At 48.1% G+C, this 25,353-nt stretch overlaps 1 protein-coding gene across 1 annotated transcript in view; it reads right to left on the reverse strand.

The window, feature by feature from the left end:
* The window catches only part of cacna1g (calcium channel, voltage-dependent, T type, alpha 1G subunit), a 465,891-nt gene that overhangs the window by 357,274 nt on the left and 83,264 nt on the right, over positions 1 to 25,353 (reverse strand). The window contains exons 7-8 of the mRNA XM_048554900.2: positions 19,654 to 20,461; positions 10,647 to 11,026 (exon numbers count right to left, since the gene is read on the reverse strand). Of these exons, the coding sequence (XP_048410857.1) occupies positions 10,647 to 11,026; positions 19,654 to 20,461 (1,188 nt within the window). The remainder of the gene's footprint in view (positions 1 to 10,646; positions 11,027 to 19,653; positions 20,462 to 25,353) is intronic.

Raw genomic sequence — 25,353 nt, forward strand, 5'->3', positions numbered from 1 at the left:
GAGGAAGGGGCACAGGGGCTTTGCTGAGGGAGGGGTAGAGGGGCATTGCTGAGGAAGGGGTACAGGGGCATTGCCGAGGAAGGGGCATGGGGCATTGCTGAGGAAGGGGCACAGGGGCATTGCCGAGGAAGGGGCACAGGGGCATTGCTGAGGAAGGGGTGCTGGGGTATTGCTGAGGGAGGGTTCTGGGGTATTGCTGAGGGAGAGGCACAGGGGCATTGCTGAGGAAGCAGTACTGGGCTATTGCTGAGGAAGTGGTACAGGGCCATTGCCGAGGAAGGGGTGCAGGGGCATTGCTGAGGTGGGGGGCAGGGCTATTGCTGAGGTTAGGGTACGGGGCATTTCTGACGGAGTGGTAAAGGGGCACTGCTGAGAAATGGGCACAGGGGCATTGCTGAGGAAGGGGTACCAGGGCATTGCTGAGGAAGGGGTACTGGGGCATTGCAGACGAAGGGGCACAGGGGCATTGCTGAGAAATGGGTACTGGGGCATTGCAGAGGAAGGGGCACAGGGGCATTGCTGAGGAATGGGTTGAGGGGTATTGCTGAGAACCGGGCACATGTGCATTACCGAGGAAGGGGTACAGGGGCATTGGTGAGGAAGGGGTACAGGGCATTGCTGTGGAAGGGGTACAGTGGCATCGGTGAAGAAGGGGCACAGAAGCATAGTTGAGGAAGGGGTAGAGGGGCATTGCTGAGAAAGTGGCACAAGGGCATTACTGAGGAAGAGGTACGGGGCATTGCTGAGGAAGGGGAACAGGGCATTGCTGAGGAAGGGGTATGGGGCTTTGCTGAGGTTGAGGTACAGGGGCATTGGTGAGGAAGAGGTAAAGGGGCATTGCTGAGAAAAGTGGACAGGGACATTGCTGAGGAAGGGGTATGGGGCATTGCCGAGGGAGAGGTGCAGGGGCATTGCTGAGGAAGGGTGAAAGGCCATTGCCGAGGGGAACGAATGCAAAAATGTTGTTGAGGGGATGATTATAGATTTGTCATCAAATATTCTTACCTTGGAGTAAAACTCAAGCAATGCAGCAGGCAATCAGAACGGAATGAGTATTTGTCATTAACAGTTGTCACTGACACTCAGCTGCTGATTAATTTGCAACACAGACACTTAAGGTCCTCAACAACAGGCCTTACTTCCATGAGGCAACACTCTTATATAATGAACAGTATCTTATGGTGACGCTGATCCATGGGCAAAGTTCCATTCTAATTCTACTGCATCACTCAGAGCTGCGGAAGAGATTGATTTGAAGTCTCTGGCCCTATCCCAAGGCCGGTAAATGATTGTCAGCAACTTCTTCACACTTCACTTTCTCTTTCTGATACTGTGGTGTAGTTATAAACAGTGATACTCACTACAAAGGCCTCTGTTAATATGTCACAGTGATTGGCTTATGGTCTGGGGCAGCTACTGACAGCAAGATTTTGTAGTGAGATTTGACCATTAGCTCAGGGAAGACTCTTTGATTCTCTTCGGGGAGCATCAAAGTGAGTATCGGATAGTCCTGAAGATTAGCGAGTCCCACTGACATTGCAACGAAGCTGTGATTCACTCAGCTCTATACACATCAACCCAGGGAAGTTGCTACCTGATTAGCAGTCAATTCTAGCTGATTAGGAGTATCACTTCATTGGCGGCCTCTTGGAAATTCAGTCAAAGGGTTTACAGATATATGTTTGAGAGTAAATTCAACTCTTGAGAAATGAAAGACAAATTACCATGTTTCCTACATCAGATCTGGAACTACCTGTAAGAGTAACCTAGTACCTACACACTTGTGTTAGTATTACCTCAGTGATCGTGATCCTGCCACTAAATCAGAAGGTCAAGTGTTCCAAGGAACAGAGTAGGGTGATACTACATACCTGCTGCTGAGTTTTCATGCATTAGAACAGTCACTACGCTTCAAAAGTTGCCAGGGTTAGAGGGCTTGAGCTACAGGGAGAGGCTGAATAGGCTGGGGCTATTTTCCCTGGAGCACCAGAGGCTGTGGGGTGACCTTATAGAATTTATAAAATCACAAGGGGCATGGATAGGGCAAATAGCCAAGGTCTTTTTTCTCGGTTGAGGGAGTCGAAAGCTAGAGGGCATAGGTTGAAGGTGAGAGGGGAAAATTTAAAAGGGACCTTGGGGCAACTTTTTAACACAGAGTGGTGTGTGAATGGAATGAGCTGCCAGAGGACGTGGTGGAGGCTGATACAATTACAACATTTAAAAGAAATCTGGATGGGTGCATGAATAGGAAAAGCTTAGAGGTATATGGGCCATATGTTGGCAAAAGGGACTGGATTGAATTAGGATATCTGGTCAGCATGGATGAGTTGGACCGAAGGGTCTGTTGCTATGCTTGATGATTCTATGACTCTGAGTGCCATGCTGAAGTCATGATCTTTTCGTTTTAGGAACCAACCCCTCTTCCCAACATCAGACAGAATCACTATTGTGTGGAAGCAGGCAACTCAGCCCATCAAGTCCACACCAACTCTCTGAAGGACATCCCATTCATACTACCCCCCCTACCCAATATCCCTGCATTTCCCATGGCTAATCTACCTAGCCTACTTCGGGACACTATGGAGCAATTCTTTCAGTGTGGCCAATCCACCTAACCGGCACATCTTTGGACTGTGGGAGGAAACCCACATAGGCACAGGGAGAATGTGCAAACTGTGGGCTGGAATCAAACCTGGGTCCCTGGCGCTCTGAGGCAGCAGTACTAACCACTGAGCCACTGTGCCAACTCAACAGTGTTGGCATTCCTATATGGAACTCTTTTAGTTCAAGAAGGCAGTTCCCGCTACTTCCTCCTGGGTAATCATGGCTGGGTAATAAATGCATCCCATGAATGAATTCTGAAAAAAAGTCACTAATGTCAAGTTGACTTGTTGAGTAGGATTTCCGAGATGCCAGAGTGCTCCAATGCCAAAAACAAACCTCTTCAATACTGTGGCCAAAAGCCTTGGAAAATGTCTATGAAAAAGAAGTGAGGAGGCGTGATTTCTTTTTGTCAAGAGCCTGCATCTATAATAAAATCGTAAAGCATTCCAAAAAGAGTGTTATGAAACAAAACATGACACTGAATGACATAAGGATATCATGGGGCAGATGGACCAAAGCTCGTTTTAAGGTGCATCTTAAAAGAGGAGGGAGTGGGGAAGCAGAGGAAATTGCTGAATGTATGGCCCAAACAGATGAACGCCCAGGATGCAATCGAGCCCAATTAAGGTAGAGCAGAATTAGAGAAGCACAGATGCCAGGACAGGTTGTAGAGTGTGGTACAGAGATAAGGGGAGGCATAAGGATCATGGGAAAGGGTTTACCTTGTCACCAAGACCGTTAATACAACTATAGAGGAAATTCTCTATTCAATGATGAGAACTCCAAAATTGAGACCACAGTGAACACAGGAGTGTTGGGTGAACAAGGCTTGGCTTGAGTCTGGAAACGGGCAGCAGAATTTTGCATAAGTTCAAATTCAGAAATGGTGAAATGTGGGTGGTCAGCGACTGGCATTGGAATAGACAAGTTGTGATATAACAGAGATATGCATGAGGATGTCAACAGGAGATGACAGAGGCAGAGGTGGAGCGAGGAATAAGTGGTCTTAGTGATGGTGTAAAATCATGGCCAGATACTCTCACTACAAGTAATATCAGCCAATCTGGTGGCATTGGTATGTATGATTGGGAAGCTTACAAAGTTTGTGAGTTACATTCAAATCAAGTATGTTGTGTATCCCAGATAATAAAATGTGAGGCTGGATGAACACAGCAGGCCCAGCAGCAGCTCAGGAGCACAAAAGCTGACCTTTCGGGCCTAGACCCTTCATCAGAGAGGGGGATGGGGTGAGGGTTCTGGAATAAATAGGGAGAGAGGGGGAGGCGGACCGAAGATGGAGAGAAAACAAGATAGGTGGAGAGGAGAGTATAGGTGGGGAGGTAGGGAGGAGATAGGTCAGTTCAGGGAAGACGGACAGGTCAAGGAGGTGGGATGAGGTTAGTAGGTGGGAGACGGAGGTGCGGCTTGGGTTGGGAGGAAGGGATGGGTGAGAGGAAGAACAGGTGAGGGAGGCAGAGACAGGTTGGACTGGTTTTGGGATGCAGTGGGTGGAGGGGAAGAGCTGGGCTGGTTGTGTGGTGCAGTGGGGGGAGGGGACGAACTGGGCTGGTTTTCGGATGCGGTGGGGGAAGGGGAGATTTTGAAGCTGGTGAAGTCCACATTGATACCATTGGGCTGCAGGGTTCCCAAGCAGAATATGAGTTGCTGTTCCTGCAACCTTCGGGTGGCATCATTGTGGCACTGCAGGAGGCCCATGATGGACATGTCATCTAAAGAATGGGAAGGGGAGTGGAAATGGTTTGCGACTGGGAGGTGCAGTTGTTTATTGCGAACTGAGCGGAGGTGTTCTGCAAAGCGGTCCCCAAGCCTCCGTTTGGTTTCCCCAATGTAGAGGAAGCCACACCGGGTACAGTGGATGCAGTATACCACATTGGCAGATGTGCAGGTGAACCTCTGCTTAATATGGAAAGTCATCTTGGGGCCTGGGAAAGGGGTGAGGGAGGAGGTGTGAGGGCAAGTGTAGCATTTCCTGCGGTTGTAGGGGAAGGTGCCGGGTGTGGTGGGGTTGGAGGGCAGTGTGGAGCGAACAAGGGAGTCACGGAGAGAGTGGTCTCTCCGGAAAGCAGACAAGGGTGTGGATGGAAAAATGTCTTGGGTGGTGGGGTCGGATTGTAGATGGCGGAAGTGTCGGAGGATGATGCGTTGTATCTGGAGGTTGGTGGGGTGGTGTGTGAGAACGAGGGGGATCCTCTTTGGGCGGTTGTGGCGGGGGCGGGGTGTGAGGGATGTGTTGCGGGAAATGCAGGAGACGTGGTCAGGGGCGTTCTCGACCACTGCAGGGGGAAAGTTGCAGTCCTTGAAGAACTTGGACATCTGGGATGTGCGGGAGTGGAATGCCTCATCGTGGGAGCAGATGCGGCGGAGGCGGAGTAATTGGGAATAGGGGATGGAATTTTTGCAAGAGGGTGGGTGGGCGGAGGTGTATTCTAGGTAGCTGTGGGAGTCGGTGGGCTTGAAATGTACATCAGTTACAAGCTGGCGTGAAATGGACATCAGTTACAAGCTCCCCAGAGGAGCTCGAACAGTTCATCCACTTCACCAACACCTTCCACCCCAACCTTCAGTTCACCTGGGCCATCTCCAGCACATCCCTCACCTTCCTGGACCTCTCAGTCTCCATCTCAGGCAACCAGCTTGTAACTGATGTCCATTTCAAGCCCACCGACTCCTACAGCTACCTAGAATACACCTCCTCCCACCCACCCTCCTGCAAAAATTCCATCCCCTATTCCCAATTCCTCCGCCTCCGCCGCATCTGCTCCCACGATGAGGCATTCCACTCCCGCCCATCCCAGATGTCCAAGTTCTTCAAGGACTGCAACTTTCTCCCCACAGTGGTCGAGAACGCCCTTGACCGCGTCTCCCGCATTTCCCGCAACACATCCCTCACACCCCGCCCCCGCCACAACCGCCCAAAGAGGATCCCCCTCCTTCTCACACACCACCCCACCAACCTCCGGATACAACGCATCATCCTCCGACACTTCCGCCATCTACAATCCGACCCCACCACCCAAGACATTTTTCCATCCCCACCCTTGTCTGCTTTCCGGAGAGACCACTCTCTCCGTGACTCCCTTGTTCGCTCCACACTGCACTCCAAACCCACCACAGCCAGCACCTGCCCCTGCAACCGCAGGAAATGCTACACTTGCCCCCACACCTCGTCCCTCACCCCTATCCCAGGCCCCAAGATGACTTTCCATATTAAGCAGAGGTTCACCTGCACATCTGCCAATGTGGTATACTGCATCCACTGTACCCGGTGTGGCTTCCTCTACATTGGGGAAACCAAGCAGAGGCTTGGAGACCGCTTTGCAGAACACCTCCGCTCAGTTCGCAATAAACAACTGCACCTCCCAGTCGCAAACCATTTCCACTCCCCCTCCCATTCTTTAGATGACATGTCCATCATGGGCCTCCTGCAGTGCCACAATGATGCCACCTGAAGGTTGCAGGAATAGCAACTCATATTCCGCTTGGGAACCCTGCAGCCCAATGGTATCAATGTGGACTTCACCAGCTTCAAAATCTCCCCTTCCCCCACCGCATCCGAAAACCAGCCCAGTTCGTCCCCTCCCCCCACTGCACCACACAACCAGCCTAGTTCTTCCCCTCCACCCACTGCATCCCAAAACCAGTCCAACCTGTCTCTGCCTCACTAACCTGTTCTTCCTCTCACCCATCCCTTCCTCCCACCCCAAGCCGCACCTCCATCTTCTACCTACTAACCGCATCCCACCTCCTTGACCTGTCCGTCTTTCCTGGACTGACCTATCACCTCCCTACCTCCCCACCTATACTCTCCTCTCCACCTATCTTGTTTTCTCTCCATCTTCGGTCCGCCTCTCCCTCTCTCCCTATTTATTCCAGAACCCTCACCCCGTCCCCCTCTCTGATGAAGGGTCTAGGCCCGAAACGTCAGCTTTTGTGCTCCTGAGGTGCTGCTGGGCCTGCTGTGTTCATCCAGCCTCACATTTTATTATCTTGGATTCTCCAGCATCTGCGGTTCCCATTATCACTGTTGTGTATCCCAGGATCCTTTACATGGTTTAAGTTACAGCTTCCCTGAATCAAATGAATGAGCCATGTCCATTGGACAAAACTGTGAGATTCTGCCAGTTGCACGGAGTTCACATTGAGATCATTTTCCTCCATCAAGCGGGCAACAGCAGATGCAGCTTGATTGCTTTTTATATCAATAAATATTTAATTTAAACGGTCATTTGGTAGAATGCTAGTAATGCTGACAAAAGACATTGTGTCCAAGCTTTTCATCTTATACTCATTAGGATATTTTGTAAGAACATCAGCTTAAGGTGAAAAGCAACTTTTATAATATATGAGAGGACAATATTGATTTGTTTGCATGTAAACTGGAATGCACCAGGTAATGATGATTGACAGTTAACCATCAGTTTTTTAAACATTTGAAACCATCCTGGTTGACTCTGATTGGTGAAGGAATTGCCTGGACAATTACACTAGCAAATGGTTGTCACCTATTTTGTTGCATTGATTCAGATGCGGTTCATACGCATGATCTTTCTGACTGGAAGGAAGACAACCTGCCTAGTTTAAAAGTAACGTTTGCCAATTAATTAGCAATCATCATTAACTTGTGCATCCTTCAATATAGGAGGTGACTAGATATAGCACTTTGGGCGAATGGGATGAAAAGTTATGGGGAGAAAGCAGGATTAGGGTGAGTTGGACGATCAGCCATGATTGTGAAGAATGGGGGAACAGGCTCAAAGGGGCGTATGGCCTCCTCCTGCTCCTATCTTCTATGTTTCTGTGACAACTAATTAGAGTCAATCAATCATCACTCTCCTCTCATAAAGCATTGAGGGTTAAAATAAATTCTATTAAATCTGTAAAATTTAAATTTTACTTAAATTTGTATTTTTATGAATTGCTGTGATGAGTGCAAGATAAAAAGGCTTTGACAAAATGTGCCTTGTTAGCAATATTTAATTTTGTAATAAAAACTGACACAGTGCACATCAATTAGCGTACAGGCAATAAAAGTGGCAAATAATTCAGTATAATTCTCAAAATCATTTTCAGTGATTGTAAATGAAATTCCTTACAGGTGGAGGCCAAGGCGACTGATTAAAAATGTGGATTTTCAAGATAAATTCATTTTCAATTCATTGTTAAAACTGCGCCTGGTCACCACTCTTAAATTCACCAGGGACACATTTTATTGGAAAGAGGAATGAAGTAATTATGATCTGTGAGATGAGGAGAGAAAATAAGAAATAGGACCGAACTAGATCATGAGGCCCACGGACTGTTGCCACAATTCCCCTTTTCCCGCCCACTCTCCATATCCCGCAATTCTCGGAGAGTCTGAAAATCCTTTGGAATTAGCTATGTCCAATTGCTGTGGTTTTTGGAAGATTTTGTCGAAACTTGTGATTATGTAAATATTGTCAGAAAATGGAAATGTGACTTAACAGCATAATTCCAAACGCATTTCAGATGTCTTTCCCCAAAGTAAAAGATTTTCCTTTTGCTTCTCATTTTTCACTTTTGTTACTTCGACCATTACAAAGGCACAGGTCGGAAAAGTGGTGGGTGGACAGACCATCGAAATTCATCAATTTATTCATTATGGAAGATGGCTTTCTGACTGGCTCCAACTGGGAATGTGAAAGAAAGGTCAACTGTGGGAGGACCAATGGAAGTGTGATCGGAGAGGAAATCTCCAGGGATGTAGCAACCAGAGTTGGCAACCCATTCTCTGATTGTCAGGGATTTATCGCACAGAGACTCTGTTGTTCCTGAAGCTTCATGAAGCTTATGATATTTCTACATATGAACAGTTTCTGTCACACTACCAGCAAAGACAGGGCAAATGAGGATTGAAGATAGGTCTGTGTACTGATCTGTCAAGGAAAAACCCCAGCATTTCATTTCAAGGCATTTGTGAAGACTGTAAATTTACTGATGGAAGTTTCTCTTTGAAGTGGATATCCACTCAGGTTATTCTCAGCGAATGAAAGATTAAGGCCCAACATGATTTTGAATACAACCTTATATTTAGACAAACCCAGAGATCCTTCTTGTCACTTCAGCCAGGTCTAAAATGCACATTGGACAGTTGTAATTGGTATTAGTGTTATTCATTGACATGACTGGTATGAAGCTTTGTCATCTCCAACCTCACCTGAGCTTACAGTGTATTGATTCTACTAACTTCAGAGAACAGAGAGAATTCAGTGCAACCAGTGGGGTGGGGAGAATGATGCAGATGTTTGAATTATGGAACAGCCCTTGAGGATACAGTATTGGCCTGATGAGAAACCAGGAAGGTTAGTGTTTGCAGAAATATGTGTGCTGTATTCACGTTCATGTGTGGATAATTTTCATCCTTACCTTTAATTACAAAACAAGAGATAAAGCAGGTCCTTTCATCAATTATGTGGCAACAACCTGAATTTATACAGTGCATTTAATGCTTAAGATGTTAATGCATAGGTGTTTAATCAGATAAAAATGTGATCAAGAAGATGGTTGACCAAGTGTTAGGTCTAAAAGCCGATTTTAAGCAGAGAGAGAGGAGAGATAGAATTTCAAACATTTAAGTCGCAAGTGTCCGAGTCCTCAAAAATGCTGCGGATTGTATGTTATTGTGATTGGAACCCTTCATATTCATAGCTGCTAATTCCCTCCAACAGACCACCCCCGAGCACAGAAATATGGACTCAGTTGAGTGTTAAAAGGGAGAAATGGTCCCAAAGTGGTTCTGCAGCTTGTATCTGCCAGGTTAGCTCAACTATCATGTCAACTAACAAATATGTATTCCTCCTCTATTCCTGTAACATTTCTTAATTTATCATCAACTAACAGCAGTCTTTAATATTTTGAGATGAGTTCCTGCGGAGGAATAGTTGCTACAAGTGGAGAATATTGAGAGGGCGAATTGGACATAGACAGCAATGGTATTGAAGGAGAAATCCAGTACAACATAAGACCATAACACACAAGAGCAGAAGTAGGTCATTTAGCTCATCAAATCTGCTCTGCCTTTCAATGGGATCACACCTGATCTGATCATCCTCATCTCCAATTTCAGGCCTTATCCCCATAGACCTTGATTCACTTACTGAATAAAAATCTGCTTATCTCAGTCCTGGGTATATGTAACAACCCAGCTTGGATGGCCCTGTGTAACGAAGAATTCTACTGATTCACTACCTTCTGGGAGAATAAATTCCTCCTCATCTCTGTCTTAAATGCCCGACCCTTGTGGTGAGATTATGCCCTCTGGTCCTGGATTTTTCCACAAGGAGAAACAACCTTTCTTTATCCACCCTGTCAAGTCACTAAGAATTTTGTACGTTTCAATAAGGTCACTTCTCATTCTTCGAAATTCTAATGAGTACAGGCCCCAGATACCTAACTTCTCCTCAAAAAGCAGTCCGTCCATAACTGATATCAGCCTAGTGAACCTTCTCCGGACCACCTTCAATGCCAGGATATCTTTCCTTAGGTGAAAGAACCAAAGCTGTTCACAGTATTCTAGCTGTGATCTGACTGGCGCCATGTCCAGTTTTAGCAAAACCTCTCTGTTTTCACACTCCTTGTTTGATATTCAATCCCCCAGCCAACAATTTAGACATCAGTTATATCCCTGACAGGGCAAGCAATTCCAATTGGCTTGACATTCTGACCTGGTGCAACTTCATCCCTTAAAGTTGTCAAACTTAAAAGTAGGAGCCTGCTTATTTACGCCAAAACACAAAATCAGGGGGTTTTAAGTTGTTAACACCCCCTTGTCTTTTGGTCTTGTTCCTGTCTCTCTCTGCAGCATGGTTCATCTAAAAGTGAAAATCAGCACAAATAGTATGACTTGATGAAATGCATTGTAACATTGTGCTCAATCCATCGTAGACAATGGATTTCCAGGACTTAGCATGCAAATAGAAATGTAAAATGACTCTTGCTTATTTTAAGCACAAAGGAAAGATAAAAGCATTCAAAGGTTACAGAAATAACTTATTGTACCTCACCTGTTCATGATATTCAATCCCCATGCTTAGTGTATTGATGAGAATAGCGATCATAATTCCCCGGCCAAAATATTTGCTGTCAACAATCTTGCGGCAAGTGTCACAGACTGGCTTCCAAAATGTCCAGCATTTGTTTGCCGTGGTTACACGCAACTGACTGCGTTGAGGGTCTCTCTGGTCAGTGTAGTGGGTGTCCTGGGTGAACTCATACACTCCCTCGCTGTCTGAATCCAGCGTCTCATTCTCCCTCACCTCGGATTCACTGCCCCTGATGCAAATGGGGCAGCTTTGTGGGTCGCAGTTCAGAATGTCGGCTGTTCCGCCAGGAGAGCCATATGGCAGGCAGTGACCGGACAGCTTGCAGGAGCTTTTACAATGGCCTGGCAACACAGTAATCACATTGGGAGGTTTAATACTTTAAAAATAAAAGGTGCATGAAACAAAAAGAAAACAGATACTGATTAATCTGAAATAAAACCAGAAAACACTGGAAACACTCAACAGACTGAGTAGCATCACTGGACAGAGAAACAGAGGTAACATCATGGGTCTCAGATTCTCCAGCATCTGCAGCTCCCATTATCTCTAACATTACAGATCACTGACTTTTTAACAGAGAAGGAGTATGATGAATTTATTGAATGGCTTAAATTTTCCGAATCTAACTGGGATCACATTTGTCCAAATAAACAGCCTCTGAGGTTTCAGAGGTAGTAGGAACTGCAGATGCTGGAGAATCTGAGATAACAAGGTGTAGAGCTGGATGAACACAATAGGCCAAGCAGCATCAGAGGAGCAGGAAGGCTGACGTTTCGGGCCTAGACCCTTCTTCTGACTTCTGAGAGCCTTTCTGCTCCTCTGATGCTGCTTGGCCTGCTGTGTTCATCCAGCTCTACACCTTGTGGTCTCAGGCTTCACTCTGCAAAGCTGAGAGGCTGTCACTGGTATTGATCTGCATGTCACTGACTATCCCAGCAGGAGCTAGGTGCTGGAGGAGAAGATCCACCCAAACCACTCAGCCTTGGGCCATCTGTAAATGTTACTGTGAGGTCACCATTCAAAGCTCGGCTCTTTTTTCTACCTACAAAAACCTAGGGGCAGTACTCATGGAGAGACCCATGACAACATTGTAAACCTTCTATAATGGGAATGGCTTTGAGTTACCATATAACCACCTAAGCTTTAACTTGGAAAAGAGCAAGGGTCAAACATTACCAAATGTCTTGGTGAAGCTTTGCTTTAATGCTACACATTGGTTTGCTATTGATCTCTTTACATGCACTTATGAATGCAACTTATTCTCCAGACTCAGACTTGAAAGAATTTCCTGCACCTCTTAGTACACAACACAAGATTGTTTATCATTCCACATATGAACCACCCTCTGTATGAAAAAGTTGTCCCTCAGGTCCCTTTTAAATCTTCCTCCTCTCACCTTAAACATATGCCCTCTTGTTTTGAACTCCCCGACCCTAGGCAAAGATCTTTGCTAATCACCTTATCTATGCCCCTCATGATTTTGTAAACCTCTATGAGGTCTTTCCTCAATCTCCTACGGTCCAGTAAAAAAAGTCTCAGCCTATCCAGGGTCTCAAACCACCCAGTCCCTTTAATATATTGGTAAATCTTTTCTGCACCCTCTCCAATTTAATAATATCCTTCCTATAACGGGGCAACCAGAACACAGCACTCCAAAAGTGGCCTCACAACTGGCAACATGATGTCCCAACTCCTATATTCAATGGTCTTGCCAATGAAGGCAAGTGTGCCAAATGCCGCCTTCGCTATCCTGCCTATCTGCTATGCCACTTCGGAGGAACTGTGTACCTGAACCCCTAGGTCTCTCCGTTCGACATTTCCCTGAGGCCCTAAGTACGTCTGTGCATGCCCTTGATAGAGCTAGTATTTCTGGTCCATCGCTAAACTCTGCCAGACTGAGTTATAGACCGTACAACCTCAAAGTTCACTCCAGCAATCTCTGACTTTGGTAGAACTCTCTATTTACCCCTTGGTCACCATTCAATTCATAATTGGACAATTAATTCACATCAATTTCAGTGATTAGAAAATGCTTAATTGTGGACTGGAGGTTACAATGTATTCTTGAGTCTTCTCAATATTAATTCCAATGTGAATGCAATAATTACTAATAGATGAGTAGCTGCTGTGCGAAAGAATGGAGGCGTAGTGGCTCTCACAAAGGATGAAGACTATAGCACAACTTATTTAACTGCAAATTGCAGAGCTCACTGTTATTATTTGTACTGATGGAATTCATTGTTACTGTTTAAACTGGAATCGATCAGCACTTTAGTCACCGATACTGTGTGAATAGAATTCTCTATCAGCTTTAGGGCATCACAGTGGCTCAGTGGTTCGCACTGCTGCCTTACAGTGCCAGGTCCCCAGGTTCGATTCCATCCTCAGGCAACTGTCTGCATGGAGTTTGCATATTCTCCCTGTGTCTGTGTGGGTTTCCTCCGGGTTTCCTCCTACAGTCCAAAGATGTGAAGGCTAGGTGGATTGGCCATGCTAATTTGCTTGTAGTGTTCAGGGATATGTGGATTAGGGGGATGGGTCTGGGTGGGATGCTCTGAGGGTCAGCATTGGGCTGACGGGTCTGGTCCCATTCTATGATCTTCCCATGGATTTGTAGCCTGGGTTATCAGAACATTTGAATGTGCTGGGCCTGTTTTCTTTATGCAGCACTGGTTTATGAAATCAGTGCCTGCAGAGTTTGATCTTTTTCTCTCTGCCTCTTCTAAAGCTGCTCGACGAAAAAAAAAGTCAAGCTTTTCGGGTCTGGAATTTTCTCATCAGCGCTGCCTTTGAGCACCACTCTGTTTATTATTGTGGGATCTGCTGAACAACCTCCAGCTGGGATAGGATTCCCAGGTCAGGCACCGTTCCAGGCAATAAGCTCCACATTTACCAACACATGGCCCTGACACCAAATCACCAGAACGTGTAAATTAACCCCCATCAGAATGAGTGTGTGAGATATTTTTGCCCAGGGGATATAACAGGAGGCAACCACCACCATGCAACCATCAGAACATCAAAGACAAAAGGCTGAGGGTTGGCAAAGCATTGCATTTCTCACTCTGTCTCAGCAGGATTTTTTTTGTCTCAAAAGTGTGGGTCAGTGACACCACCATTAGGAAAGGTAATCAGGGAGATACTGAGCCGAACGGGAAAAGGAACAATGATAATACAGTGTGAGGCTGGATGAACACAGCAGGCCAAGCAGCATCTCAGGAGCACAAAAGCTGACGTTTCGGGCCTAGACCCTTCATCAGAGAAGGAACAATGGTGGTTTTCTAAAGTGGCCCGATAACACTCATCAAACTTACCTGCAACGATTGCTGCCTGGTACCTGAAAAACTGAGGGGACAGTGTAATAAGCAGAAATGGGAATGACATGAGGAGTGTAACCTGCCTGCCTAATGTGGCAAAACCCAGCTATCAATCCATGTGTGATGTGCTGCAAAGGATAACAGTGGCATTCTGCCAAACAGTGATGTTCCCCCCTCCCCCATTACAGTGACCATTCCCTCCTCCCCAATTCAGTGAACATTCCCTCCTCCCCATTACAGTGACCATTCCCCCCTCCCCCATTACAAACAGTGATGTTCCTCACTCCCCCAACAGTGACATTTCCCCCCTCTTTCCACTGCAGTGTCCATTCCCCCTACCCCTTTACAAACAGTGATGGGTCCCGTTCCCCCATTACAGTGACCTTCTTCCCCCCTCCCTCATTACAGTGACAATTCCACCCCTCCCCCATTACAGTGACATTCCCCCCTCCCCCATTACAGTGACATTCCCCCCTCCCCCATTAGTGGCCATTCCCCCCTCCCCCATTGCAGTGACCTTATCCCCCCTCCCCCATTGCAGTGACCTTATCCCCCCCTCCCTCATCACAGTGACTATTCTACTTCTGTCCAATTACAGTGACCATCTCCCCCATTTCAGGGACCTTCTCCCCCCTCCCCCATTAGTGACCATTCCATTCCTCCCCCATTACAGTGAACATTCCACTCCTCCCCCACTGTAGTGGCCTTCACCCCCGTCCCCCATTATAGTGATCATTCTACTTCTCCCCCATTGCATTGACCATTCCCCCCTCCCCCATTACAGTGACCATTCCACCCTCCCCCATTACAGTGACCTTCTCCCCCCTGTTACAGTGACCATTCCCCCCTCCCCCATTACAGCGACCATTCCACTTCTCCCCCAATACAGTGACCATTCCCCCTCCCCATTACAGTGATCTTCTCCCCCCTCCCCCATTACAGTGAACATTTCCCCCCTCCCCCATTACAGCGAACATTTCCCCCCTCCCCCATTACAGGGACCTTCTCCCCCCTCCCCCATTACAGTGAACATTTCCCCCCTCCCCCATTACAGGGATCTTCTCCCCCCTCCCCCAATACAGTGAACATTCCCCCCCCCTCCCCCATTACAGTGAACATTTCCCCCCTCCCCCATTACAGGGACCTTCTCCCCCCTCCCCCATTACAGTGAACATTTCCCCCCTCCCCCATTACAGGGATCTTCTCCCCCCTCCCCCATTACAGTGAACATTCCCCCCCCCTCCCCCATTACAGTGAACATTTCCCCCCTCCCCCATTACAGGGACCTTCTCCCCCCTCCCCCATTACAGTGAACATTTCCCCCCTCCCCCATTACAGGGATCTTCTCCCCCCTCCCCCATTACAGTGAACATTCCCCCCCCCCTCCCCCATTACAGTGAACATTTCCCCCCTCCCCCATTACAGGGACCTTCTCCCCCCTCCCCCATTACAGTGAACATTTCCCCCCTCCCCCATTACAGGGATCTTCTCCCCCCTCCCCCATTACAGTGAACATTCCCCCCCCCTCCCCCATTACAGTGAACATTTCCCCCCTCCCCCATTACAGGGACCTTCTCCCCCCTCCCCCATTACAGTGAACATTCCACTTCACCCCCATTACAGTGACCATTCCACTCCTCCCCCACTGTAGTGGCCTTCACCCCCGTCCCCCATTATAGTGATCATTCTACTTCTCCCCCATTGCATTGACCATTCCCCCCTCCCCCATTACAGTGAACATTCCCCCCCCTCCCCCATTACAGGTTGGATGGTGGATCCGCTATGTGGATGATACCTTTTGTTATCATTAAATGCTCTAAACTGGAGGAGACCCATCTCCTCAAACAACATCCTCACTGGCATAAAGTTCACCAGGGAAGAGGAGAACAGCCACAGACTTCCCTTCCTGAATGTAATGGTCAAACATAAGGCCAACGGTGAGCTCCAGACCAGCATACACCCATACCCATCAGGTATTCAGCTACAACAGTCATCATCTCAATACCCACAAACGGAGCTGCATCAAAACACTGTTGAAGCGAGCCACAATGCACTGCAGCACCCTGAGGAAGAACACCTACACAGCGTCTTTAGAAATAATGATTGCCCAAAAGGCACAGTCTGTTAATACCTATACAACAGACCACAAACAGGAAGACACAACACATCCACAGACACTAGCCACCCTATCATACATTGAGGACATATCTGCAATCACCATCAGATTACTCCGCTCCCTGGGGATCGTGGCAGCCCACAAACTGGCAACTACTCTACAACAGCTACTGACAAGAATAAAGGACCCGACAACCATAACTAACAGAGCTAACGTTATTTACAAGATATCACATCAAGGCGGCCATAAACATTACATAGGGCAAACGGGAAGGAAACTAGCCATCAGGATTCATCAACGCCAACTATACCAAGAGACATGACCAACTATCACTCATTTCGTACACAGGGGCTAAGAGGGACACCATTTTGACTGGACAATGCAGCCATTCTAGGACAAGCCATTCTAGGACAAGCCAAGCAAAGACTCAGATGAGAATTCCTGGAGGCCTGGCACTCGAACCGGAAGTCCGTTAACACACATGTAGAATTGGACCCCATTTAGCAACCGTTAAGAAACAAATCCGGAAGTGATACCACCCACCCCAACAAACCGAGACATAAATAGCAAGTGGGACAGAACACTGACATTTCACTGATGGCGCACTGATGATGTTTGCTAGTATGGTGACAAAACATCTGCAAACAAACTTATAGCTCAGCGAGCAAATCAACACCTGAAACAGTGAGCATCCCCCCTCCCCCATTACAGTGACCGTCTTCCCCTCCCCCATTACAGTGATCTTCTCCCCCCTCCTCCATTACAGTGACCTTCTCCCCCCTCCCCAATTAGTGACATTCCCCACTCCCCCATTACAGTGACATTCCCCACTCCCCCATTACAGTGACCATTCCCCCTCCCCCATTAGTGACATTCCCCACTCCCCCATTACAGTGACCATTCCCCCTCCCCCATTACAGTGACCTTCTCCTTCCTCCCCATTACAACAGTAATACACCTTCCTAATCTACAGGACGGGGTGAAATGGGTCATGGTTTGCAGCATGTCACTGTTTCCTGAGTGGGAAATGAACCAGGGTTGACAACATGGAACTGGAAATAATTGACCTGCTGCATTTTTGAGTGGATATGCATTTTACTTAGGTCAATTACAAGCTTCAGTTGAATGGATTTTTGTTATCTTTGTGGTGTTGAGACATTTTACTTAGAATCCCAACACTGCCACTACGTTGCATGGGATGCAGAACCACCCAATATCAGTAACTTATGAAACACTGCCCCCATCACTTCCTTCTGGGGATTTTTAAACGACCTGTTCTGACACACCCTCAGGGCGCAGTGGGACCTGAACACAGATTTTGTGGCCCAGTGGTAAAGACGCTACCACTGAGTCCCCAAATGGTGTGAAAGTTTGAGATAACAATGTGTGGAGCTGGATGAACATAGCAGGCCAAGCAGCATCTCAGGAGCACAAAAGCTGATGTTTCGGGCCGAGACCCTTCATCAGAGAGGGGGATGGGGAGTGGGTTCTGAAATAAATAGGGAGAGAGGGGGAGGTGGATTGAAGATGGAAAGAAGAGAAGATAGGTAGAGAGGAGACAGACAAGTTAAAGAGGCGGGGATGGAGCCAGTAAAGGTGAGTGTAGGTGGGGAGGTAGGGAGTGGATAGGTCAGTCCGAGGATGATGGACAGGTCAAGGGGGTGGGATGAGGTTAGTAGGTAGGAAATGGAGGTGTGGTTTGAGGTGGGAGGAGTGTATGGGGAGAGGAAGAACGGGTTAGGGAGGGGGGACAAGTTGGGCTGGTTTTGGGATGCAGTGGGGGAGGGGACGAACTAGGCTGGTTTTGGGATGCAGTGGGGGAAGGGGAGATTTTGAAGCTTGTGAAATCCACATTCTTACCCTTGGGCTGCAGGGTTCCCAAGCGGAATATGAGTTGCTGTTTCTGCAACCTACAGGTAGCATCGTTGTGACACTGCAGGAGGCCCAGGATGGACATATCGTCTGAGGAATGGGACGGGTAGTTGAAATGGTTCGTGACTGGGAGGTGCAGTTGTTTATTACAAACTGAGCGTAGGTGTTCTGCAAAATGGTCCCCAAGCCACCGCTTGGTTTCCCCAATGTAGAGGAGGCCACAACGGGAACAGCGGGTACAGTATAACACATTGGCAGATGTGCAGGTGAACATCTGCTTGATGTGGAAAGTCATCTTGGGGCCTGGGATGGGGGTGAGGGAGGAAGTATGGGGGCAAGTGTAGCATTTCCTGCGGTTGCAGGGGAAGGTGCCGGGTGTGGTGGGGTTGGAGGGAAGTGTGGAGCGGACAAGGGAGTCACGGAGAGAGTGGTCTCTCTGGAAGGCAGACAAGGGTGGTGATGGAAAAATGTCTTTAGTGGTGGGGTTGGATTGTAGATGGCAAAAGTGTCAGAGGATGATGCGTTGAATCCGGAGCTTGGTGGGGTGGTACATGAGGACGAGGGGGATTCTGTTTTGGTGGTTATTGCGGGGACAGGGTGTGAGGGATGAGTTGCGGGAAATGCTAGAGACACGGTCAAGGGCGTTCTCGACCACTGCGGGGGAGAAGTGGTGGTCCTTGAAGAACGAGGACATCTGGGATGTTTGGGAGTTGAATGCCTCATCCTGGGAGCAGATGTGGCCAAGGTGAAGGAATTCGGAATAGGGAATGGAATTTTTGCAGGAAGGTGTGTAGGAGGTGTATTCCAGGTAGCGATGGGAGTCAGTGGGCTTGAAATGGATATTGGTTTCTAGCTGGTTATCTGAGATGGAGACTGAGAGATCCAGGAAGGTGAGGGATGTGCTGGAGATGGTCCAGGTGAACTGAAGGTTGGGGTGGAAGGTGTTGGTGAAGTGGATGAACTGTTCGAGCTCCTCTTGGGAGCACGAGGCAGCACCGATACAGTCATCAATGTACTGGAGGAAGAGGTGGGGTTTGGGGCCAGTGTAGGTGCGGAAGAGGGACTGTTCCATGTAAACTACAAAGAGGCAGGCATAGCTTGGGACCATGTGGGTAAACATGGCCACCCGCTTTGTCTGTAGGAAGTGGGAGGAATTGAAGGAGATGTTGTTGAGGGTGAGGTCGAGTTCGGCTAGGCGGATAAAGGTGTCGGTGGAGGGGGTGTTGGTTGGGCCTGTGGGACAGAAAGAAGTGGAGGGCCTTTCCACATAACCTACAAAGAGGTAGGCATAGCTTGGCATGAAAGTTTGGTATTTATGAAAAAGGGTCCCAACCCGAAATGTCAGCTTTCCTGCTCCTCTGATGCCGCATGTGGTTCCTCCAGCTCTGTACCTTGTTATCTCAGATTCCAGCCTCTGCAGTTCTTACTACCTCTACATGAAAGGTCAGGCTGGTATTTAATGGCTAACATATCATTACGGGCTACTGACCCAAAATAAGAAGACGTTTTAATTTCGTGGTGTCCGATTCACCAGGAGGTATTGGAGTGACAGGGCAATGATACTTTGTTATTAACAAGTCTGCTTTCTAGGTGAGGGTCTGCCTTAGAGCATTGCTACCCACAAAGTGTGCCCTCCGCTCTGGTCATGCTCTGGCTCACTCACCAGCACTCTGGCTTTCCAGGAGCCGATGCATTTTGCGGTATGGCCCTGGCGGGATGTTGAGATTTGCCATTGCGTTGTCAGGATTCATGGTCGCGTCCTTTAGGGTCTTCTCCCCATTGCCGCTGAGGTTGATCACCTCGTGCTGGGAGCTCGGCTGCAGGGTCGGGTAACTCCTGGCATCGGCCGCCCTTTGGCCTCTGTCTGCTGCCCCCTGCCGGAGGGAGGACTTGCACTGCACCGGCTCAATGTGGCAGTTGGCGTGGTAGATGCTGTGGACAGACTCGGTATTAGCGGGAGCCGCGGGTGCCGGGAGAGGGTGCAGCTTGGTCAGGGGCGAAGGCAGCACGATGAGGCGGTTGGCGGCACCGTGGCGGGCCGGGTCGGTCTCCGTGTCTCTGATCTCCGGGCCGGCACGGTGGGCTCGCAGGTTCCCGTTGCTGACGTGGTAGTGGTGGTGGTGATGGTGATGGTGGATCAGGTGGTGGATGGAGGACGCCCGCTTGCGTTTCCTCCGTTTGCGGGGCTGTGGGCCTGGCCCAGTCCAGCTGCCGGCCTGGTGGCTCCTCCGGCTCGCCACCAGGTGGCACACATGCACCACCTCCCGCCTGGCCTTCCGCAACATGTGGCTAATGTACTTGAGGAGTTCATCATAGCAGCTCCCTGGCTCAGAGAAACTGGCCAGTGTGCTGGCATTGGACATGAACCGAACCCTCTGCTCCTTCATCAATTGGCTTTCACGCTGCTTGGTCTCGGAAAACTGGGTGGCAATGACGACCAGACATAAATTGATCATAAAAAATGACCCAACCTGGAAAAGAATGAAAATAGACAGGAGAGAGTTAGGAAAAGAGCACTGCAATTTGACCCCAACTTCCACAGTTGAGGGGAACGACAGAAATGTGTCAGGAAAATGGTTTGAAATGGGGATGGCAAGGTGATGACGTTCAGCAATAAATGCCAGGAGCCAATCCCAAAGGAACGATGTGAAGATAAAAGGAAACACAATTGCGAAAGCAAAATATCGTGTAAGCTGGGAATCTGAAGCAAACACAGAGAATGCTGGAAAAACTGAGCAGGTCTGGCAGCATCCATGGAGAAAGGAGAAACAGAGTGAATATTTGGAACCCAATGTTTCTTCTTCAGTACTGGCTCTGCTTGTTCAATTCGAAAGGATTAGGCTGGACTTGAAACATTAACTGTCTCTCTCTCTTGTTTCGCAGCCAGACCTGGCGAGTTTCTCCAGTATTCACTGCGCTTGTTTCAGATCACTGCAGTTGCTGGAGGCTGAAATAAAAACCGAAGACGAAGGGAAATGCTGAGGGTCGGGGCAGAGAGAAAAGAGAAAGTTGGGGCACAGCCCGGTTTTGGAAAAATGAAAGAGCAAGAGGTGGAAAGAAAAACAAAAGGAAAGTTGTGCGATTGCCCATTTAACATGGAGTTGAGGAGAAATTTGTTCCCTCAGAATATTAAGACACTGCGGACCTCCCCTCCCCAGGGACCAACGGAGGGTGGGTGGGAGACATTGAGTATTTTTAAGCTAATGCTAACTAGATTCTTGACTAACCACAAGGGAGGAAAAGGTTATTGGAGACACTTTTGGAGGACTTAGGACTTAGAGTCACAGAGAAATACAACAGAAACAGAACGTTTGGTCCAACTCATCCATGCCGATCAGATTATTTCCAGATAGCCAGAGACTATTTCCCAGGGCAGAAATGGCTAGCACGAGGGGTCATAGTTTTAAGCTGGTTGGTGGAAAGTATAGAGGGGATGTCAGAGGCAGGTTCTTTACGCAGAGAGTTGTGAGAGCATGGAATGCGTTGCCAGCAGCAGTTGTGGAAGCAAGGTCATTGGGGTCATTTAAGAGACTGCTGGACATGCATATGGTCACAGAAATTTGAGGGTGCATCCATGAGGATCAATGGTCGGCACAACATTGTGGGCTGAAGGGCCTGTTCTGTGCTGTACTGTTCTATGTTCTATGTTCTATGTTCTATTATCCTAAATTAATTTAGTCCCATTTGCCACCATTGGGCCGATATCCCTCTAAACCCTTCCCATTCATATACCCATTCAGATGCCCTTTAAATGCTGTAATTGTACCAGCTTCCACCACTTCCTCTGGCAGCTTATTCTATACACACACCACCCTCTGTGTGAAAAAATTACCCCTCTGCTCCCTTTTGTATCTCTCCCCTCTCACCTTAATCCTATGCCCTCTAGTTTTAGACTCCTCCATCCTGGGAAAAGACCTTGTCCACTCACCCTATCTGATTGAGGCTGCCAGTCAGCCTCCGACATTCCAGGGAAAATAGCCCCAGCCTTTTCAGCCTCTCCCTGTGGCTGAAGGCTTCCAACTCCGGCAACATCCTTATAAATCTTTCTTGAACCCTTTCCAGTCTAACAACATCTTCCTATAGCATGGAGATCAGAATTGTACGCAGTATTCCAATAGTGGAATACTTACAGTTGTGGAATACTTACAACTGTGGAATCCACAATTGGATCAGCCCTATTGAATTGGGGAGCAGGCTGTCAGGTGGCCAAATGGCCTATTCCTGTTCCTGTTTCCTTATTTGAATATGAGAGGCCAGAGGACAGGAATGATTAAAATGACAGAGCCTCCAGGCCAAAGGATGTGGTAATGGAAGAAGAAGCTAAAGATGCATCATGAGGTGACAACAATGACAGGGTAACTGCTGAAGCATAAGTGTCTCACTGTACAGTAAAAAGCTTTTCCTTGTCATTCTTATTTCAAACAAGCACCGCTCACTGAGCATTCATACCAACAGAGCTTTCATACACTTTGTTCTATAAATGTGACAAGGCAGGTACGTGCTGAGGATCAGCAAGAGGTTGAGGTGCAGGTGTGGTTTACATGAGTTAGCCTGTACCTCTTAAAGCTAAGCTGCACCTCTTAAAGCTAAGCTGCACCTCTTAATGGGCAGATGCCTACTTGCTCCAGTAGTTTGGAGCAGTTTGTTGGCAGGGATAAACAGTGCCAGTGTTATACAGCAGACCAGACCAGGGTTCCCAGGTTCAGGAGTGCAGTGCTGGTGCTGGAACAGAGACATTATAGGGGCAGGGCGCCCCCGAAACATACAATGCAAAGGTGATGGGACCAGATTGTCAAGGAGCCTGGCTCTCCTTCCACAAAGCACTGAATGACCTCATGTGAGTGGTAACCTTCAAATGTTACCTCTGACCCAGTGCAGCATAAATCTCATGCACCCAGACTCAATGCAATCTAGCTCATCAGTAACTATCAGCAACCTCTGACGATCGGAATGCATGGCTAAGGTGTGCCTGCTCCACTTCGCCCTGACACAGTTATGGTTGCAAACCTCACACATGCATATCTCACAGCTACCACATACCGGTTACTGTTCAACCACATCACTCAAACACTCTCAGTCTCATCCCTCTTCTCTCTAACTGGGGAGGGGACACACAGCAGTAGGTGTTCAGTGGGGTCAAGGCCTGGCTGCTCTACCTGAGCCTGTTGGAGCGTTCTGAACTATTGGTGCCATGGTTTCTGAGGCAGTGCCACTCAGCGTAGCTGAGTGTGATTGGGATGCCAGCTCGTTCCTGTTGTTGGCACCTTCTGAGGTCTCACTTGACCATCATCATCCATGTTGGCACGACACACCAGCTGCAGCGAGGGTGATATGCTCTTCTTTCCAAATGCCCCATGCATTTGGCGTTTTGGAGAGCAATGTGCCACTGCCAGTCAGCGGTGGGTGGCAGTGAAGAGTGTGAGCAGTGTGTTGGGGAGACATTGGGATTTCTGGCCTGGCTCAGATACTGACATCTTGTTGATTTTAGAGGACAGTTTAGAAGCAGGGTGGTGTGTCAGCAGGGATGAGGGGGCCGCTGCCAGGGCAAGAGGTTAGGAAAACACAGGTGACACATGGCAGTCTCATTTTGCTGCAAAGGATTTAGATGAGGACATTGAATGGGTAGCCCTTGTCACTTCCTGCTTAGTTTGACATGGGAGATGATAGAAATGGCAGCTGCCTGAATTACAGTTTACTCCATCTCTCTGCCTATTCTCCAATGACCCAAAACACTGCAGCCCAAGGGAGATGGAGACTTTCCATTTCTCTCGTTGGTCTTTGCGAAAACCCAGCACCAGTCGGTACGGTGGCTCAGTGGTTAGCACTGCAGCCTCTCAGCGCCAGGGACCCGGGTTCGATTCCAGCCTCAGGCGACTGTCTGTGTGGAGTTTGCACGTTCTCCCTGTGTCTGTATGGGTTTCCTCCAGGTGCTCCGGTTTCCTCCCACAGTCCAAAGATGTGCAGGCTAGGTGGATCAGCCATGCTAAATTGCCTGTAGTGTTCAGGGGTGTGTGGGTGATGGGGGATGGGTCTGGGTGAGATGCTTCAAAGAGTGGTGTGGACTAATTGGGCCAAAGGGCCTGCTTCCACACTGTAGGGAATCTAATCTAATCAGTCCCTGCTGATTCCATCAATCTGAGTGAGTTCCTCTAGCAGGGCTGGACATACATCAAGAGAGGCAGGAAAATCCCACAACAACCAACATACCCCATCCCCACTGACTTTCCACCCTCAGCTCCATCTACCCCCTTCCAGAAAATTCAACGAATCGCTGAGGGGGGCTGCTCCCTCAATCACAGGAGTGTTCTCTCCCATGACTGGAGAAGCAACGAGCCGTTAGCAAGTAAGGATTGGCGAAGAGGGGAATTCTGGGAAACGTGGAGTCAGCGCTGACCTCAGGCCGGGAATGTTATCGGGGGCCAAGGTTTGGGGAGAGTCATCTGCTGGGCCACAGGGTGTGGGGGGACATGAGGAAGCGAAGGTCTCGTGGTATTATCACTGGACCATTAATCTAGAGACCCAGGTAATGTTATGGGGACCTAGGTTCAAATCCCCAAACTGCAGCTGGTGGAATTTGAATTCATTGAAGCTTTGTAATTATCAGTCCCATTTGGCCATGAATCGATTGTCAGGAAAAGCCCATCTAGTTCATTAATGTCCTTTAAGGGAGGAAACTGCCATATTCACTTGGTCTGGCCTACATGTGACTCCAGGCCCACAGCAATATGGTTGACGCTGAACTGCCCTGAGGGAAGGTGGTTTAGTCTGTGATGTCCTCATCCAATGAATGAACATAAATTAGGACTGCTGAATCTGGAGAGAAGTTGAATGCATTGAGAGGGCTGGGGATGAGTAAACCTTCAACAGGAATGAATGGAGGAAGAGGATGGACGGGAGGTGGGTAGAACAGGAGGCTTGAAGAGAAATGAAGGCAGGGAAACTGCAAAGGGTGTTAGCTGAGAGAAAGGCCGCAAAGGAGACAGAACTTTTTTTTATATCCATTAACAAAGGAGTACTCAGCTAACTTGGAGTGAGGAAGTCTTGAAATCACTCAGGTAATGAATCTGGAATCTCTAGCTTATGCTGCACAGGTTCAAGAATTAATAAAAACGGAAAGAACTGTAGATGCTGTAAATCAAAAATAAAAACAGAAATTCCTTGAAAAGCTCAACAGGTCTGGCAGCATCTGTGGAAAGAAATCAAAGTTAACATTTCAGGTTGTGTAGCCTTCCTCAGAACTGATGGTAGTTGGGAAAATAATGGTTTATATGCAGAAGATCGGGTGAGAGAAGGTGGTAAGGAGTAAATGATAGGTGGGGATAGAGCCCAAACAGACAGAAGAGCAGTTGGACAGTCAAAGGAA

The sequence above is a fragment of the Stegostoma tigrinum genome, chromosome 22, assembly GCF_030684315.1.
Source record: "Stegostoma tigrinum isolate sSteTig4 chromosome 22, sSteTig4.hap1, whole genome shotgun sequence".
NCBI classification, from domain to species: domain Eukaryota; kingdom Metazoa; phylum Chordata; class Chondrichthyes; order Orectolobiformes; family Stegostomatidae; genus Stegostoma; species Stegostoma tigrinum.